This window comes from Anabrus simplex, chromosome 10, assembly GCF_040414725.1.
Source record: "Anabrus simplex isolate iqAnaSimp1 chromosome 10, ASM4041472v1, whole genome shotgun sequence".
Lineage (NCBI taxonomy): Eukaryota > Metazoa > Arthropoda > Insecta > Orthoptera > Tettigoniidae > Anabrus > Anabrus simplex.
Window position 1 is genome coordinate 106,323,689 of NC_090274.1, and position 21,564 is coordinate 106,345,252.

General features: G+C 41.3%; 1 protein-coding gene across 1 annotated transcript in view; it reads right to left on the reverse strand.

Moving 5' to 3' along the window:
* Positions 1 to 5,103: 5,103 nt before the first annotated feature.
* Positions 5,104 to 21,564, reverse strand: part of Prp19 (pre-mRNA processing factor 19) — a 130,489-nt gene continuing 114,028 nt past the window's right edge. Inside the window, exon 10 of the mRNA XM_067155094.2 lies at positions 5,104 to 5,493. Within this exon, the coding sequence (XP_067011195.2) occupies positions 5,352 to 5,493 (142 nt within the window). The 3' untranslated portion in view covers positions 5,104 to 5,351. The remainder of the gene's footprint in view (positions 5,494 to 21,564) is intronic.

Below are 21,564 nucleotides of genomic sequence, written 5' to 3' on the forward strand. Positions count from 1 at the left end.
TCCAATACGGCTGATGATGACCCCTAGATGGGTCGAAACTAGTACCGTATAATTTTGTAACTTTGTGAATATATTGTATTGAAAAGGTGGAAACATTTACATTATTATTATTATTATTACTTATATATTAACGTATTCATGGCTTATTACATGGCCCGAAGGATATGCTTATTGCCTTACTCGTGGCCTGTGATGTGCTGGCGTTTGATGTGTCTGCACCCGTTTCCCTGTGACTCTGGGAGGTCACTATTTTGGTTGTGTCCGGCCCTTAACCTACTGGCGATATTGTTGCCATGTATATCTTATGTTGGAGTGAAAGGTCGTACGAATGTTGTGATTGGATGATTGGAGGAAAACAGACGTATTTATGTTTGTATTTTATTGAAAGTTTACTTTTCATTTCATTCGATCCCTTTGGGATTAGTCTTCTTTTCTCTGAGTCCGTACCTGTGTCGATCATACGTTATTTCCTTTTTTTGTTTGGTTGACTTTTATTTTGGTCACTATCTATTTCATTACGTCATATCTTGTGTATGCTTTGGTCCTCAGCCCCCTGTTCAACCTATGGGAGCTTAGGTACTTTTCCCCCTTTAGTTCCTTGATTTTTCTTGAGGAGTGGATTGTAGCCGTTCTGATACGTCTAATTTTGTGTAGGCGTGTATTGCGTAGGAGTTTTATTTGATATTTCTTACATGCACTTACCAAATAAGTTTCGTGCTATGAATCTGAATAAGAATCAGGTGGGAAGCGTGACCTGTGTGAACCTCCTGGCATAATCAATTACTAAATGTAGTCGCCCATTTGCCTTGATTGTCGGTGACAGTTGTGTCCATTTGAAATTGCACGTATCTATAAAACCTTTATTATTTTTCCTTCACCTGGTTAATTTCATGTTAAAGATTTTCCCTTCCTTCTTTTCTTTCCTTGATGTTTGTTTGAATAAATTGTGTTCGAGTACTTCTCAGCTTTAATTCCCAAGTAGCATCAGTCCTTGGTAGATTTGATTTAACCTCCTCAGACCCACAGAAAATTGGAAATATAATTAAATGTAATTATTGAATATTTATTTCCATTTAGTGTATGAAACAACAACAAAACATGTATTATAGATGCCTGAAATATTTTTGACAGAAAAATGGCATGTCCCCTATAGGGGACATCGGGCTTTAAGCTATGAATTCAGGTTTTACATTCAAAGATAAAGGGTAGGATTCTCCACCTGTTCAATACTACTTAAAATGTGCTATAATTAAAATGTAACATTTTTATTGTCAATTGACAAATCAATTGTGAAGTTTTTGACGTTAAATGTATTCAAGTGTTAATCAATAATCACAATTTTCTTCCTAAAGATTGTTACATTGTTACATTCTATCTAACAATCACACTGGCCTTTCACTGCATTTCATGATACTGCTTGAAACAGTTTTGTCCTGTAACCAAACACAAATGAACCTTGCAAGTAGTACACATTATCCTCGCTTTCTTGCTCTGGCAAGTTGGCAGGCAGCATCTGTGTTCTTTAGTGTCCACGATTTCGAGCATGTGCAGCACACTTTTCCTTCGTAGTTGAGGGGATGGGTGTGGAACAACTTTTTTTTTTTTTTTGATGTTCATTTCCTGGTTTCTCTCGTCCTAACTGGTGTCATCCGAAACAATTTTTGACTTATTTTCACAATGCAGAAGGTTATCAGCAACGTACTTCTTGAAGTCCAAAAATCCATATTTGTTCATCTTAGGAGTTTCCCTGGCTGTTTCAACCCGTCTCATTTCAATCTACCCTGCTGCAATTGCGAAGTCCAACATATGCATAATAAGTCTAATAGTCCACTTTCTTGTCCTATAGAATGCAATTATTCTGTCGAAGAGGTCAACACCACCCATTTGGCAATTATAATTCTTCACTATCAATGGTCGGTTGACTTTGAAATACCTTTTTTCTTTTTTACACCAACGGAGACACTCATCAGATGGTTCCGAAGCTTCTTTTGAGGACGCCAAGGTTACAGATTTATTGTCAAACCACTTCACAATTGGCACTTGTCCATCGCTCCGTACCACTTGATCTGTTGTTCCTCTACCTTCCTGTTTCATCTGCTTATCTGTCTTCATACGAGCTCCTTCAGGAATTCGGTTATTCTGAATTGTTCCCGTTGCTTGCAGTTTTCTTTCCGAATAGAGAAGGTCTAGAAGGGGAATTGATGTAAAACAGTGATCCATGTAGACTGTAGATCCTTCACTGAGAGTTGATGTGAGACGCATCACAGCTTTTTCGCCCATTCCAAGTGTTTCTGTTTCTAAAGTATCATCATTAAAAACTGAATCACCTCTACCCTCATACAAGAAAAAGTCTTATCTGGAGAACAAGCAAGGAAAATCTTTAATCCATAAGGGTTTGGTTTGCCATGAACATATTGCCTCATGCTAACATGTCCATGAAATGGTACGATCTGTTCATCCACAGAAACAGTTGCACTTCTGGAATTTTTCTGGCATCCTTCTCTCACAAAATTTAGCCTGGGCCTCACCTTCCAAAATTTATCTTTACTTCTGTCATCCTCAGAAACAGAATCGTCATCAACAATTTTGAGGTTGTTTCTTAGAAACAAGAACCTGTTTCGGGACATTTTATCTGTAATTGCGGAAACTTTTGTGCGACTGGACCAATACATTCGCATTTGTGGGTATCGCAGATATGACATGGTTATAACAATAATTTTTCTTATTTCCTGTTGAGTTGAATTCAGTAGTTTTCCCGTCTTCACATGATAGCGATGATTAGTCCTCTCGCACACAAGTTCATAAAATTCTAGTGGAAGATATTTCAAGACATAATCAAAGGGTAATTGCTTTCGATATGGATGAACATCTGGCTGATACTCTGGAGCAGGAGGAAGAGGTTCAAAATCCCCAGTATGCTTCCAACGAATCCGCTGTGTTTCGTTAGCGTAAGAGATGTCGCGGGCTTAAGTTTCACCATCCTCATCTTCTTCATGGTCCTCTTCACTGGAAGTCGAGTCTGACTCTTGAAGTGGTTGCAGTGTAAGATCTGTTTCCCCATAATCTTCACCATTCGAAATATCAATGTCTGATATATCACCATTGAGAGTCTCAGTGTTGTCCTTTTCCAACAAAGCTAATGAACAACGAAACGCGTGATAAAATATTATAATAAATGGGGTTATCACACACACATCCCACGTACATATGCACTGCTCACAGCCCATAATTCTGTCCAACTAGACACAGAACAGGGAAACAATTATCACTACATTAACTACGCCCAAAACCCAATGTCCCCTATAGGGGACATCAAAACTTAACATGTACTAGATCCAAAGTAAGATTTAGTATCAATTATATTACTGCCAATGTATATTACACCAAAACTAATAGTGTGATTTGTGTTGCCATAAGTAAATATTCAATAGTGTGAAATACAGAAAATATGATATTTACCTCTGTTTGCAGCACATGTTCGGCTATCAGACATTTCTTCTGAATTGAGTGAGTATGTTACCATTCAACAATGGTTAATATTTGGCGCTAAAATACTGTTGTGTTACAGAGCTGCATTCTTCAGAAAGGCAACAATGCAAGAACACACAGTGGAAGTAGAAACAATCACAATGATATTACAAAATTAAATGTCCCCTACAAGGGACAGTGGGTCTGAGGAGGGTAAGGGGCTGGTCTCATGTTCAAGGCCTGTTTCTTGCAGCCTTTCTCAATCGCGGTCCTCGAACTTGAATTTATTTTGTTTATTGTGCCTCTGTGGACTGCATACGTGGGACTTTCACGTGTGTTTGGGGTGGGGGTTTGGCTCACAAAGGATATTGCAAAGATTAACATACGAATTTTTGAAGGTTATAATAATATTGTCATTAAAACAGAGATTCTCTTCTGCTACAGCAGTCGCAGTTGGATGTGCATCTGAGTCCAAAATCTCACTTTAGTCCACAGGGCCCAAGCTCTAATTTCCTCTTCCGCCTTGAATCATCCTTAGCAAACTTATGTCTTTTTCACAGGCTCTTTATGTCCTGTAACCAAAACAAATTTTAACATTTACTTAACGCTAAACGCGGGTTTTGCCGTATTGTGAATTACGTTAAATTGAATTGTTTTTTGGCACTGGGAATTTCTTCCGTTAAATGCGAGTTTATGTTAAATCGAAGTCACGCAAAATCAGGGTTATACTGTATATGTACCTGAATTATTGTTAAATCTCTGAGGCTATTTCCTGGCTTTTTCACCCTTGTTTGGGCTCCTGTTGAATTGATATTATGCTCGCTCCCATTTTATTTCATTATTAGGGGAAACTTAACTGGGAAACTTAACTGGTATACTTACAGTAGATAGAATATTTTCTGTACCATCCACCCTGGACCTGACCAGCAGTCCCTGCACTAGCTTCCTGCTTCGACTAGCTTTGCTTTCTACCTGGGCGATTTGAGATTATACTCCTGAAATCAAACCTCATAAACTCTCACTCTGTTTCCATTAGTGTGTTCCGAGATAACATTTTTGTATCATGAATATGGTAATAAGTTTCACCTATAAGTTTCAATATGATCTACTGAAAAGTCTATTTTCTCTATACAATTCTTTAATTTTGTTACTACTCTCATTACCAATGCTAATTCAATGTGACAAATTGGTAACAGAGTGAAGTTTAACCTCAGGGTTATGGGCCCAGTGCGCTTCTACTGCGCCACTCTGCAATGAACACAACTAATGATAATGTCCAAAATTACACACGAGTTGAGCACACTTCCATCTCGCACAGACATGTTTAGAGCAATGATAGAGAAAGTCTTCTAAGATGGAAGAGCTCCAAAAATATATTACATCATTGACTTGGGCAGCAGTACTGTCATCTAGTGACTGATAATCCTAAATAAACACTCTTAATGGCATGTACAGTTCATTCCTGATTCTAATGTCTTGTTAAAGCCTAGTGCGGGTTATGCTTGCAGCAGAATTGGAACATGATTTTTGCCACTGCAGGCAATGCTCGCACTTAGACCGGAAAATTTTAAAGCTAAAACTTGGTCAAGAGAGCACATAGCATTGAATATCAGGTAGCACAAAAAAACGTTTAAATCTTTTCTTAAATCATAGTGTATTATATTCACCAGTGATTATTTTCTTGTATTTTAGGATCAGAAAGTTGGGATGCACCTTAGTCGAATAAACACGGTATTTATATCCTAAGCAAGTTGCTACATGGTGTCTCTAATGAAATAAAAAACAAGTGAAAGTAGTATATTCACATCACTAAGTGTCACGGAAACAAGTTTCTTTACTGCAGTCTCTTCACACTCCAGGATGTTAAATGCTCACTGGTGTTATTACAGTCCATACAACTTGAGTGTTCTGTCCATGCTGGTGGAGGCGATGTATTGCGCGTGCCGACCAAATCTCACGCCCGTGGCCATTGCAGTGTGATCGTTGAACACCTTCAGCTCCTGCCACTGTTTACACAGGTACACTCTGCAATCACAAACAGGAAAATTGTGCTAAACATAAATTAATCTCAATGCAGTAATCCTATATTCCAGAAATTGCACAAAAATATATAAACAGAAATGGAACAAAGATGTGAATTAACAAAAATGTGACGATAACAAACACATTTTTGTTTGCTGTTGGAGTTGGAAAATGATTATTGTAATATGTGGTGAGATGCTGGAATATTTTTGAAATTGTAATATTTTTTTTAGGGAAACAGCAAGATAATATGGAACTGTAAATGAACATTGCAAGATATGAGAATTGTTGTGAAGTGGTTTTTTGTATGTACATTTTCTGTAATTGGTAATTTAATTAATGTCAGCAAACATGTAAAAAGACACTTGGGACGTTTTAACTTGAAGTGGAAATGTAAAGGTGCTTTAATTCGAAACAGACTATACCGCACGCTGTTGAAATAGATGTCGCAATAGGAAATCTCGAGAAGTCGCTAACTATCTTAATATGACCATATATGGTCATGCAATTTCATTCGCTAGAATAACAAGATTTCCTATTGGTGAAAATATATGGAATCTAGTGGAAATTGTTTCCCATTAATCAGTTGTGATCGGACCATTTCCGGACTTTCGGCCGGCTTCGGAAAGATCATGCGTGAGCTCGGAGTCATTTACATCCGACCGCCCTAGCGAGCGGGAAATCCTGCCTTTTCGCTGTAAGTGTTATTTCAATGTTCATCTCTATGTTTTCTGGTTTTGTTTAATTTAATTTAATTCAATTGGTTTTTCAGTATTTCCTTGCTTAATGTCATTTCAAAAGTTTTAAATTTAACGCGTCCGAGATTGCCCTAGATTCACGCTGTTTATAATTTCAAGCCTTTCCCCTTTTTTTTAATTCAACAATCCATTCATTTGTGTTTTTGAATTCGTAATTGTATCACTTTGTTACAAGTTAACTATGTAGCATGAGTGGAATGTAATTTTTTTAAGACTTTATTGGCGAAGTACTATATAATGTTTTATTTATCATGACCTAATCTGTACTGTTATTTGTAGAGCATAAGATAATTTAATGACCTAACCTGTACCGTATAATGTTGTAACATAGGCATTTGTAAATAGTAGAATTCTGTCTACAGTTCCTGGAAAGATCCAGAAAGTTACATAACTTTTGTACAGGGTGTGTTACTTTGTTGGTATGTGTTCTAGAAAGTGTGTTCTGTCTATTCTGAAAAAATACGACTTCCGCGATCATGCGTATTCTAGAATGTTAGTCAAAGTTCTCGATCGAAAGTAAGGTTGTGATTGGTGAGTCTAGGTGGCGATAGGGAACACGTGCAAGCTGATTGGATGCCTCCAAGGCCAGTAATTCCTATATATAGTGAGCGAGGCAGTGTTCGAATTAATTCTGTCGGTCTTCGGTTTATCTGTCTGCGAGGAGCCTATCTGGTTGACGTCCCCCGGCTTCGGGGATGGCACTCTGCTCGGGTAAGCACTCTTGAATTCCGTTCCTGCTAAAATTTCCGTAATGTTCCGATTTGCTTTTCATACAGGAGTCTGCCCTAACCTCGCCTAGATTCAGCAAATTAGTTACTTATGACCCCTTAGTTTTTCAGCTGGACTAACCTGTTCGTTTCCGAGGCATTCCCGTTTTGTTTCACAAAAATATGTATATTGTAGTTTAATAGAATTTCCCTTGGGGTTTGCCTCTGGTAGTTCTGTATCACTTTAGGTATGCTAGATTTTGGATAACCTGTAAATTGCATTGGACTACTGCATTGGTAACTAGATGTACAGTTGATTTGTAATTTGAATTTACATTACTACGAATAACGTATGTATATCACTGAACTTATAGCTCATAACTTGGAATGTATTTGTAGAATTATCTTGTAAATAATATTTTTAAAAACTAAGGATCACGGTGATTCATTTCGGAATCCGCTATCTAAGCCATGTCCATGCCTTTGGTAGGTTCCCAGCCCTCCCATCTTCCCGTTTTGTCGTTCACTAGTTGGCCCTACTGATAGTTACGTACTTGTTTGTTGGAGATCCGCGTATGCTAGCTACTGTTTTTCCGAGTGTGTAGTGTTTTCTTATATTGTGTATTGTACTCTTACCTTCCCCTTTTAACTGTGTTTGTGCCTTGTTTGGTGTTACCACTGTAGTAGAGGTAACATTTTGGTAGCAGAGGCAAGCGCTAGATTGCAGAAGAAAAGTGAACCGTGATCATACCTAACCTAAAACTCTGTAAAAGTTGTGGTTCGTATATCGCTTGAAATCTTGTTTCTACCTGTCAGGATGGCTCGCGCTGTTCCTAATCCTTTCCGTTTAAGAAATGCAGAACTGATTTACGAGTTAAAAATTCGAAAAATTAATTCGACAGGGAATGTCAGAGATGACACTAGCCTGTTGAAGCAGTCCCTTGACCTACCTATAACCATACCTGAGTTAACTACGGACGAGTTGCGTGAGTCTTTGGCCGTGATTGAAGATAGGTTACCGGAATTTAACGCCATTCTTGTGTCCTTTAGTGCTTCTAAGCACTCGCATGGCTAATTAGCGCGGGTTAAGGGGCAGTTATTACATTATTTAGACAGGATTAAGGATTTGTTACCTATTGAATTGCCGGAAGTCGAGCAGCAGAAATGTCAGACCTTATTAGAACAGTTTTCCAAAGTTTTCTACAGAATCAGTGGTTTCCTTGAAGGTAATAAATTAAATAACACCGTTTCTCAAATTCAAGTGTCGACCCCATCTGGAATGAGTGACAGTGTTAATTGTGGCGAGGCATCTGTTGCTGCTCAAGTGTGCGATCTGACACCTAGTGCTGGTGGTAGGCATATTCAGGAGTCTGAGGTGACTAATGCAGCCCTGAGATCTTCTGTTTCATTGTCTGGACCTGGGATACCTGTAAGTCATTCTGATGATACATCTCTTTTGCATGTTGGTAACCGTACAAGTTTTCCTATGATTCCTGCTAATTCCGTTTAAGCTCAGTGTTTACCTTATATTCCTAATCAACCCGGTTCTGATTCAATGGTGCAAAACCATCCACCTGTCCTAGCGCCACAGGTATCGAGTTGCATAACCTCTACACAACCGGTTAATGCCCAAATGGTCTCTCAGATTAGTGAGAACCGTTCTCAAATTGGGTTGTCTGCGCCCGTAACATTGCAGGATAACGTTAATCCTAACCTATCCTGTACTCCGTCCTTTTTACAGGGAGACCCGAATCAAAGGCACGAGGCCTTGCTAAACCCTCTGGACTATTCTAAGCCTTCCCAAGCACCCTCTACACCTGTCTTCCCCCAGATTTTCTCCAATCTGCCTCACCCGTTGACCACTGTGTTTAGGGATATCTCTAAATTTTCAGCTAACTCCGTTGATGATGTTATTTCCTTCCTTCGCTTTCTAACCGAGTTCAAGGATCAGGCAATAGTGTATAATCTCAGTAACGATAACGTATTTCAAATTCTATACCCACATGTCTCTGGAGCTCTTTCTGAGCACATTGAGCCATTACTGAAAGATGGTCAGTAGATCAATTTCATGCCCAAGTTCTTGAATACTTCATTCCTGCTCGTGCCTTGTCTGCATTAGCGCAGAAGCACTATTTTAGAGTACAACATTTTAATGAGTCACTATCTGAGTATGTTCAAGACATTAAGCTGCAAGCTAAGATTTTCCGGCTCCACTATTCAGAGGCTCAGATGGTTGCCAACATAGTTGAAGGTCTCGCCCCGAACTATAGATCATATCTGGCCCTTTCACCCCGACCTGCAACATTCGCCCAGTTGGAAGCAATTACAGTATCCGCTGAAGGCATTCGATATGCTGACCAGCTACGCCTGGCATTAGCCCCACCTCCTATAACCGTACCCCCTACTCAGGATTCTAAAACCACCCCGTCACCTGCTTCCAACGCGCGTAATCCCCGTTCATGTTTCAATTGTGGCTCCACGGCTCATCTCAGGCAGGATTGTCCCAAGGCCGGGACATTAGGCAATAGGAAACCTGCGATGGGTGGAGGCTCTTCCACCAATACTTCTTGCCATAACTGTGGATCAACTAGGCATTTCTCTAGGCAGTGCCCACGTAACACTTCTGGCTCTGGACCCCCAGACCATAGTAGTGCTAGAAGACTAACCGCCGGTTCTGATGACAAATCCCAAAGCATGGCTTCTTGTCTTGTCGATCATGACTGTACCTTGGTTAATTTACTTAATGCTGAGGCTAATGATTGCTCCCAGTCTGACTCGGGTCTTCATTTCTTACAATCTTGTAGGATTTCTGCCATACCTTCTTGTAAACTACCATATTTATGCATAGAGGTAAATAATGAACCTGTCTGTGCGTTGCTAGACTCTGGGAATAGTGTCACCTTGATGAGTGAGACCTGGTATGATTCTATGAAAACTATTTCCAAGCTACCTACATTACAACCCGTGTCCTTAACCTGCCATACTGCTAATTCCAATTCATTGAATATTGTAGGGTCCCTAGAGGTCAAGATTAGAGTCCGTGATTTCACCTGGAAAATGCCAGTGCTAGTGGCAAAAGATTTGTCCTGCCAATTCATATTGGGTGCAAATTTTATTGCAAAAACAGGCATGATTTTGGACCTCCAGTTCAACAGATTCCATTTCAAATTTTGTGCAAGAACATTTGAGCTGTGTGATCGCTCCCCCATTCTGCCTTCCCATGTTAACGCTGTTCCCGAAGATTCTGATGAACCCAAGGCTTTTGATTTTAATCACTTACCCGAAGAGCAGGCCAATCAACTTAGGAAACTCTGCGATAAGTTCCCTGATGTCTTCACCGACAGGTTAGGCGTCACCAATGTATTAGAATACAAAATTGAGGTTACAGATAACATACCTGTTCGCTCTCCTCCGTACCGGTTGTCACCTCCCAAAATAAAAGCCCTGAAGGCTATCATTGATCAAATGCTCGCTGATGGAGTGATACGGCCTTCCAAGTCAGCCTATTCTTCTCCAATGTTTCTGGTTCCCAAACCACAAGGAGGTTATCGGCCTGTAGTGGACTATCGGATGTTGAACCGTAAGGTAGTCCTCCAATCTGCCCCACTTCCTGACTTGCACTCTTGTTTTTCTTGGCTTGCCAATGCAAAAATTTTCACCACTTTCGATTTAAATCAGGCTTATTACCAGATACCCCTTGCCGAAGAATCCAAGCATCTCACTGCTTTTGCAACTGATTGGAACCTATATGAATTCGAACGCGTCCCTTTTGGCCTAGCAACTGGAGCGGCTGTTCTTACACGGTTACTAGATTATGTCTTATCAGACATTAAGTTCAAGTTTGTTTATAATTACCTTGACGATCTTGTAATTTTTAGCGAAACCTTCGAGGAACACCTACTCCATCTCAAGGAAGTGCTTGAAAGACTGCGTAAGGCAGGTCTAACCCTCAAGGCATCCAAGGTTTCCTTCGCACAACCCCAGATGTCCTCCTTAGGACATATCGTGTCGGGGAGGGGTGTCTCAATCGATCAGTCTCGTACTGCCGCCATCCAGAATTTTCCCCCTCCAAAGGACGTCAAGGCTGTAGCCAGATTCATTGGCATGGTGAATTTCTTTCGCAAGTTTATTCCTAATTTTGCTGAACGTGCAGCTCCATTAAATGATTTGAGAAGAAAGGATGCCAAATTTGTGTGGGGTGATGCCCAACGTGAAGCCTTTATGGACTTGAAATCCGCCTTATGTAACGCCTCTGTATTGGCTATGCCAGACTTCTCTAAACGCTTCATTCTTCAGACTGACGCCTCTTCCTCAGGCATATCCGGAGTTCTTCTACAGGAATTTCAAGAAGGGCGTCGTCCTATTTCTTATGCTTCCCGTGCCCTGAATCCTGCTGAGCGCAATTATTCCATTTATGAGTTGGAAGCCCTGGCTGTTGTCTTCTCCTTAGAACGCTTCAGAATGTACCTGGAACATCTCCCTTTCGATCTGGAAACTGACAGACATCGAGTTGGGTACTGGCCAAGCCGCGAAAGACCGGTCGTCTAGCACGATGGGCAGTGCGCATCTCAGCCTTCCAATTTGAAGCCCGCCACATTCGTGGCACGGAAAACGTAGTGGCTGATGGCCTCAGTAGAATGTTCCATCCAGGCAGCTCTGACCCTCAATCCGAGCCAGTAGACTCATCTCCCGAACAAGTATCAGCTTTTGTCAATGTAGTTCTCACTGACTCTCCCTTCCTTTTCAAGGATATTGCCAAACATCAAGAGGATGATCCTGAGATAAAAGCCATTGTCGTTAGGATTAAATCCGGTGAGCATGTTAAGCCCTATATTCTTAAGAAGGGTGTCTTGTGTTCTCCTACTCGTGGTCGCAGAGACCCCAAAATTGTAGTCCCAACTAACCTGGTCCCGGCTCTCTTCAAATACTTTCATGAATCCCCAGTGGGCGGTCATCTGGGCGTTTTCAAAACAAGAGAAAAAATCCGTAACCACTTTATTTGGAAATCCATGGAAAGTGAGATCCGTACCCTTGTCAAGTCCTGTAAGATTTGCAACATCAGTAAACCTGCCCCAAATACTCGTCTAGGTCTCTTGTCTTCTGAGCAAGCTTCTCGCCCCATGGAAAGACTGTTCGTAGACTATATTGGTCCTTTCCCGAGATCTCGGAATGGTCATCGTTTCATACTCGTATGTGCTGACGCCTTTTCGCGTTTTACGTGGCTGTTCCCCACTCGGATGGCTAACGCCAACACCACCATCTCGTGCTTGAAAGAGATATTCGCCTCGTTTGGACCCTGTCAGTTCTTGGTAAGTGATAACGCAAGAGCCTTTACTTCTGCCCAGTTCTGGAATTTCTGTTTTGATCTATCGATTGCTCATGTAACCACTACCCCGTATTACCCTAAGCCCAATTATGCTGAGAGAGTGAATTGTAAGCTGCGATCTGCCCTAATCGCTTATCACTCCTCAGACCACTCCAAGTGGGATTCCTCATTGAATTGGTTGTCATTTGCATTTAACACTGCTGTCCTTGAAAGCCACAAGCAAACCCCTGCTTCGTTAATGTTGGCTTTTACTCCAAATTCTCCTCTATCTAACCTATGGTCAATTAATGATCTTCTACCCGAAGATGCCAGCCCAGAAAAGATCCGAGCTAATTGGCACCGTGCACGAAAGAACTTGAAGGTTTATTACGCTAAGGTCCAGCGTAATTACAACCACGGGCGAAGACTGCACGAGCTCTCTGTGGGTGACCAGGTGTTTATTAGAACACATCCCGTCAGTAGTGCTGCGGACCAGGTTATCAGTAAGTTGGCCCCCAGAATTCGAGGTCTCTGCACCATCTTAAAGTTCCTTACCCCGGTGACATTATTGGTGAGCGATCCCGAAAGGAAAAGGATCAGCAGAGTACATCTCTCCCAGATCAAGGTACCTTAAGTCTGGTAGGGAAGGGTAAATACCATTGTTGGTGACCTTGTAGATTTAGTTGTATGTTATTAGTAAGAATTTAGTTATAAAATAAGTTTATTGTAAGGTTATTTATAAGGTTTCAGTTATAAGATAATAATAAGTTTTATTGTAAGTTAGTTGTAAGTAATTGTGTAAGTGAATACTTTAGGTATCCTCTAGTGTAATCGATTTAGTATTATAAGTTAGATAAGTTTTAGTTTAGGGTCACTACTTGGAATTTTCTTCCTTTTACGGTCAGGTTTAGGGCACCCTCCTGTAGTTTCATTTCACCCCCACCATAATCTTGTCACGTGAATTGTAGATGGTAGTGCTTACCCCGGGGCTAGTGCCCTATATCCCTGGTGTGCGAGGGAGAGTCCCTACTGCATACTTATTAAGCCGCCCATCGGGTGACTCTACGCGAGATATTGAGCCCAGCAGCATACTTTTAACTCAAAATATTCCCCTGTCTGCTGCGGTTTATGTGTGTTACGGTGGCTGTAGTGACCAGTTTCTTCGGACAGCAACCTGAAGTGCCAAATTGGGAGGCACACTGTGTGCCTTGGGCGTCACCGTCTGGCACCACTATCCTGCGGGGAACATCCTATTGGTGTCAGGCGGACAGGACGGTGTCTCACCCCTGCTTATTTGGTGCAAGAGACCACTGGACTGCATCTCACCTAGATGTCGGGTTTGGACTGACATTGAATGAAGGCTGGCGGCAAACGGCCGTGTCGGCAGCCGCATCATCAGCAAGAACCTGTGGCCTAGCTGTGCTGAGACTGTTGAGGGAAAGTAGTGCAAAAGTGTTAGCAACAAGTGAGAAGTTTTGGTATTTCTAACACTCGGCAGAAAGTATGGTGCACATGATTTGGTGGACAGACTACAAATTGTCTAATCATCAGTGAAAGAAGGCATTTTGAAGTGCAATGTGACAATCCATGTGGATTTTGTGATATTTATTCAAGAGGTGGATCTATATTATTTTTGAAAATTATGTGACAGTTTGTGTTGTTGGTTATGACAAAGTTAACTTCAAGAAATTAGGTGTGTTAAAGTAATGTACCTTTACTATCGGTACTGTGTGAAAACGTTCTATCGCTTGCTCCCCACTGAGGTTATATTATTGGTCAAGCTGGGCTCGACTTTCGGGGGGAGGAGGATGTTACAAGTGAACTATGTAGCATGAGTGGAATGTAGACTTTATTGGCGAAGTACTATATAATGTTGTAACATAGGCATTTGTAAATAGTAGAATTCTGTCTATAGTTCCTGGAAAGATCCAGAAAGTTACATAACTTTTGTACAGGGTGTGTTACTTTGTTGGTATGTGTTCTAGAAAGTGTGTTCTGTCTATTCTGGAAAAATACGACTTTCGCGATCATGCGTATTCTAGAATGTTAGTCAAAGTTCTCGATCGAAAGTAAGGTTGTGATTGGTGAGTCTAGGTGGCGATAGGGAACACGTGCACGCTGATTTGTTGCCTCCAAGGCCAGTAATTCCTATATATAGTGAACAAGGCAGTGTTCGAATTAATTCTGTATCCTGAATTCTGTCGGTCTCGGTTTATCTGTCTGTGAGCAGGCTATCTGGTTGATGTCCCCCGGCTTCGGGGATGGCACTCTGCTCGGGTAAGCACTCTTGAATTCCGTTCCTGCTAAAATTTCCGTAATGTTCCGATTTGCTTTTCATACAGGAGTCTGCCCTAACCTCGCCTAGATTCACCAAATTAGTTACTTGTGACGCCTTAGTTTTTCAGCTGGACTTACCTGTTCGTTTCCGAGGCATTCCCGTTTTGTTTCACTAAAATATGTATATTGTAGTTTAATAGTATTTCCCTTGGGGTTTGCCTCTGATAGTTCTTTATCACTTTAGGTACGCTAGATTTTGGATAACCTGTAAATTGCATTGGACTACTGCATTGGTAACTAGATGTACAGTTGATTTGTAATTTGAATTTACACTACTACGAATAACCTATGTATATCACTGAACTTATAGCTCATAACTTGGAATGTATTTGTAGAATTATCTTGTAAATAATATTTTTAAAACTAAGGATCACGGTGATTCATTTCGGAATCCGCTATCTAAGCCATGTCCATGCCTTTGGTAGGTTCCCAGCCCTTCCATCTTCCCGTTTTGTCGTTCACTAGTTGGCCCTACTGATAGTTACGTACTTGTCTGTTGGAGATCCGCGTATGCTAGCTACTGTTTTTCCGAGTGTGTAGTGTTTTCTTATATTGTGTATTGTACTCTTACCTTCCCCTTTTAACTGTTTGTGCCTTGTTTGGTGTTACCACTGTAGTAGAGGTAACAAGTTTGTCAAAAGCATTAAGTATCACCTGCTTTGTGATTTATGTTTGTTTTGGTAATTTTTCGTTTGTTATTTTTAATATAGTTGAGCTAGAGGGTGTTTCTTTTAAGCCTTTTCTCCCCCATAACGCCACACGTTTCCATAGACCTCATAGGGCTTCCAGCACCTTCCACTCTCCTCTCTTAATTGTCATTTTTAGGCCTGTAAGTGTTACCTGTATTTGATTTAATATTGTGTATCGATGGATATTCATCACGTTTCCATGTTTTGATGTGAATTCTCGGCCACTGCGTCATTTTCTAGTTCCTTAGTCATATTATTAAGTGTCTATATTATTTACTATTTCCTCTTTCACATTTTATTAACATTTATTTTTATTATATATATTCTTTTTTTTTTAATTTGTTATTGTGTACACGTAGTCTAGACCTACCGTAACAATTATGCACTTATTCATCTACAAAACAGCATTTCAGAATCAAATAATTACCACAAACAGATCTCATTCAAAGTGTCCTTCATTTACAGTATAATGCGTAAGTAAGAGCATTTTAGTACAAAAGCACAAATCGTGCCAGTAATATGCTGAAGCGACTCGCTGACGTACTCAGACTGAATACATCTCTTCATGCGCTCCAGAACCCAATCTTTTCCTAAATACACCCGATCGTTCATTTTTTCTCATACTGAAATATCCATTGGGTTTAGATTTGGGAATGCTCAGACCAGTCTGTGGTTCCATGTATATCAGCTCATGTACAAACTAAGAGTTGAGATTAATCTTTGCACTGAGTTTTTATGACTGGATGCCCTTCCTGATACCAACCTCACCAGAGGAGTTAATGAGATTAAATGATATGGTTAGGAAGAGGGTGAAGCCCGGTGCCAGTATATAGCCTACACAAAATAGTTTAAGAGTATTGGTTCAATTTATATATACATATATTTTAAAATTATGTTAATACAGGTTTGTATAACGCCTTGTAGCAATTTCCTCCTTTTGGCTGATGATGGCAAATACAGTTGCCGAAACTGATCCTGATGTTGAAATCTAATAAATATGTGATGTATTAATAACTTCACACTGTTGTAGTATTGAATAGGTGGAAACAATTACCCTCACTCCTTAATGTAAATCTGGATTCAATACGGGCTAAAAATGAAGCTTTTGACATTAAATAGGATGAATCACCATCAACAGTGTCATATCCCTCACTCCATATGAGCACTGCAGAGAGATTTGGAATTGAACCCAGGCTTCTGGCACGCAACATAATGATTATAAATTGTATATCACCACTTCTCCTAATCTGCTGCCCAACATTCTGATAATAACAAATTATTCAAACAACGGGACACAAATCGGCTAAGCACATTGTCAATCTGTACAGACTTGATGCCATAACGATCATGGCCACCGGAAGGGCTAATTCACGTACAAAATTTATCAGTCATTGGTAAAGAGTCCATCTTGCTGCCATATTACATTTTCTCAAATTGGTAACAGATGTTCCATTATAGAGCCGATTTCTAGGTAAATCACCACTACATACAGCAATTAAAGGGAATTATCATTATGGAAATTAACATGACAAAAATGTAACCCTAGCAACAGACCATACAACGCTACCTAACAACCGCGCAGCCTGTGATATAAGCTATGGATAGGTGGTCAGACACTGCTACCTAGCAAATGTGCAGGCTGTGGCCTAAGCTATGGATGGGTGGCCAGACAATGCTACCTAGCAAATGTGCAGGCTGTGGTGTAAGCTATGGATGGATGGCAAGATAATTTTACCTAGTAACCGTGCAGGTTGAGATGTAAGGTATGGATGGGTGGGCAGACAATGTTACCTAGCAACCACGCAGGCTGTGATGTAAGGTATGGATGGGTGGTCAGACAATGATATCTATCAACCATGCAGGCTGTGATGTAAGGTATGGATGGATGGCGAGATAATTTTACCTAATAACCGTGCAGGTTGTGTTGCAAGGTATGGATGGATGGCCAGACAATATTACCTAGCATCTGTGCAGGCTGTAAGGTAAGGTATGGATGGATGACCAGGGTGATTTACCTAGCAACCGTGCAGACAATTATCTAAGGTATGGATGTATGGACGGACAATATTACCTAAGAACCGTGCAGGCTGTGATGTAAGGTAGGGATGGATGGCCAGATAATATTACCTAGCAAACTGCAGGCTGTGATGTAAGGTATGGATGGATGGCCAGATAATTTTACCTAATAAACGTGCAGGTTGTGTTGTAAGGTATGGATGGATGGCCACATAATTTTACCTAGTAACCGTGCAGGTTGAGATGTAAGGTATGGATGGGTGGGCAGACAATGTTACCTAGCAACCATGCAGGCTGTGATGTAACGTATGAATGGAGGGTCAGACAATCTTACCAAAAAACAGTGCAGGCTGTGATGTAAGTTATGGATGGATGGCCATATAACATTACCTAGCAAACTGCAGGCTGTGATGTAAGGTATGGATGGAGGGTCAGACAATCTTACCAAAAAACAGTGCAGGCTGCGATGTAAGTTATGGATGGATGTCCATATAATATTACCTAGCAAACTGCAGGCTGTGATGCAAGGTATGGATGGATGGCCAGATAATTTTACCTAATAACCGTGCACGTTGTGTTGTAAGGTATGGATGGATGGCTAGACAAAGTCACCTAGCAACTGTGCAGGCTGTAGGGTAAGGTATAGATGGATGACCAGGGTGATTTACCTAGCAACCGCGCAGACAATTATCTAAGGTATTGGATGGATGGCAAGACAATGTTACCTATGAACCGTGCAGGCTGTGATGTAAGGTAGGGGTGGATAGCCTGACAATGTTACCTATTCACTGTGTAAGCTCTGAGGGAACGTATGGATGGATGGGCAGTCAATGTTAGCTAGCAACCGTGTCGGCTGAGATGTAGGTACGGATGAGTGGCTGGACCATTTTAACAAACCACCATGCAGGCGGTGATGTAAAGTATGGATGGATTGCCAGACAATATTACTTATTAACAGTGCAGGCTGTGACGTAGGGTATGGATTGATGGCCAGACAATGTTACTTATCAACCGTGCAGGCTGTGATGTAAGGTATGGATGGGTGGGCAGACAATGTTACCTAGCAACCATGCAGGCTGCGATGAAAGGTATGGAAGGATGGCCATACAATGCTATCTAGCATGCGTGCAGGCTGTAAAAAAAGGTATGGATGGATGACCAGGGTGATTTACCTAGCAACCATGCAGACAATTATTTAAGGTACTGATGTATGGCCAGACAATATTACCCAAGAACCGTGCAGGCTGTGGTGTAAGGTAGGTATAGATGGCCAGACAATATTATTTATTCACTGTGCAGTCTCTGAGGTAACATATGGATGGATGGCCAGACAATGTTACCTGTTCACTCTGCAGGCTGTTGTGTAAGGTATGGATGGATGGCCAGACAATGTTACCTATCCACTGTGCATGCTGTGGTGTAAGGTATGGATGGTTGGCCAGACAATATTAACACATTGCGGACCGGGTGCCGTTCGCCCTATGCACAGCCCTGTTCCCGGCCACTTTCTAACTACCTCTAAGCTGGAGTGCATGAATACAAATAAACTGTCAGAACTTCAATAGCTTTTGAAGGACTATTGTGTATTTTTCTATTGGCCTTCCTGAATAATTGTTGAAATGCAGGGTATTTCTTGAATCTATTTCGGCTCATAGTTTTCGGTAATATTGGTCTTTTTATTAGGGGATAAGTTGGCCAGCAATCTTTCAGAAATGATTTCTTCACCTGCCGTATCAATATACACAGAGGATTAATTTTTTAATTTTCCTGCTAGTGACATTAGTCCACTTTAGTGTTTTAGGGGATAAGATATGAGAATGTGATTTCTGCTCATAGTGTAAGTTTGTCTTTTCAGCTACATACTGAAAAAATTCCTCACCAAACATAAGTCCTGCTACTTGTCCTATGTTTCCAGATTCATTAGGCCATACCTTTATACCAGGAGCACCTTCAAAATCCTCTAACCTAGGTTCACTGTTGTCCATAACCCAGTCGTCAGAAAACACTGCATTATTTACAATATTTAGAATATTTACACCCGTAACACAAATATACGACTCGTTCTGCGCTACGTGCGTTCCACACCTTGCCTCGTCATCACTTGAAACATTTCCGTTAGAAGATATTTCATGGTCGAACTCTAAATACTCAGCATCACTTAATATTCGGAGCCTGTATCAGCACATAATTCGCGAATAATTTCATCTTTGTGTAAACACGTGCGATCGCTAGGCGCTGCCATCTTCCATGGCTCTTCGAACTTTGTAAACATGTTGTCAAGAAATGCAAAGAAAATCTACGATATGAAGAACACTCTAAAACAAATGCGACTATCGATTGTGTAGAACCATACGTAACAGAGTTCTATCACCCTTGACCTCCAAATAGTTCCCGTATATCTCAAAAGGTAGCACTAAAGTTCAGTCTGCTGGGTCTGGTGCTAACACGAGATAACTCGGGACCGGTCCGCAACGCTCGGCTAGGCAAACACGAGTTTTCTCGGGACCGGTCCGCAATGTGTTAACTAGCACCATGCAGGTTGTGATCTGATCTAATCTGAGATGGATGGATGGACGGACGGACAGATCATGTTATCTATCAATTGTGCAGGCTGTGATGTAAAGTATGAATGGATGACCAGACAATGTTACCTATCAACTATGCCGACTGTTATTTAAGGTACGGATGGATGGCCAAATGATGTTACCAATAAACAGTGCAGGCTGTGATGTAAGGTATGGATGGATGGCCATACAATGTTATCCAGCACCCTGCAGGCTGTGATGTAAGGTATGACGATGACTATGATCATGATGCTTGTTGTTTAAAGGTGCCTAACATCGAAGGTCATCGGCCCATGTAAGGTATGGATGAATGGCCAGACAATGTTACCTATCAATTGTGCATGCTGGGATGGAAAGTATGACTGGTTGATCAGACAATGTTACCTATCAACTGTGCAGGCTGTGGTGTGATATATGGATGAATGGCTAGACAATTTTACCTAGCAACCGTGCAGACAAAATGTAAGGTATGAATGGTCGGCCAGACAATGTTACCTATCAACCATGCAGGCTGTGATGTAAGGTATGGATGGATGGCCATATAATATTACGTAGCACCATGCAGCCTGTGATGTAAGGTATGGATGGATGGACATACAATGTTACCAAAAAACCGGACAGGCAATGATGGAACGTATGGATGGATGGCCAGAAATATTACTTATCAACTGTGCAGGCTGTGGTGTAAGGTATGGATGGATGGCCACAAAATGTTACCTATCCACTGTGCAGGCTGTGAGGTAAGGTATGGATGGATGACCAGGGTGATTTACCTACGAACCGAGCAGACATTATCTAAGGTATTGGATGGATGGCCAGATAATGTTACGTAAGAACCGTGCAGGCTGTGATGTAAGGTAGGGATGGATGGCCAGACAATGTTAGCTAGCAACCGTGCAGGCTGCGATGTAAGGTATGGATGGATGACCAGGGTGATTTACCTAGCAACCGAGCAGACAATTATCTAAGGTATTGGATGGATGGCTAGACAATGTTACCTAAGAACCGTGCAGGCTGTGATGTAAGGTAGGGATGGATGGCCAGACAATATTACCTATTCACTGTGCAGTCTCTGAAGTAACGCATGGATGGATCGCCAGACAATGTTAGCTAGCAACCGTGCAAGCAGTGATGTAAGGTAGGGATGGATGGCTAGACAATGTTACATATTCACTGTGCAGGCTGTGGTGTAAGGTAGGGATGGATGGCCAGACAATGTTCCCTATCCACTGTGCATGCTGTGGGATAAGGTATGGATGGATGACCAGGGTGATTTACCTAGGAACCCAGCAGACAATTATCTGAGGTATTGGATGGATGGCTAGACAATGTTACCTAAGTACCGTGCAGGCTGTGATGTAAGGTAGGAATGGATGGCCAGACAATATTACCTATTCACTGTGAAGCCTCTGAGGTAACGTATGGATGGATGGCCAGACAACGTTAGCTATCAACCGTGCAGGTAGTGGTGGTAGGTATGGATGGAGGGCCAGGCAATACTACCTAACAACCGTACAAGCTGTGATGTAAGGTATGAATGGACGACCAGATAATGTTACCTATCAACCGTGCAGGCTGTGATGTAAGGTATGGATGGATGGCCAGACAATATTACCTACCACTGTGCAGGCTGTGATGTATGGTATAGATGGATGGCCAGAAAATGTTTGCTAATCACTTTGGAGGATGTGACGTAAG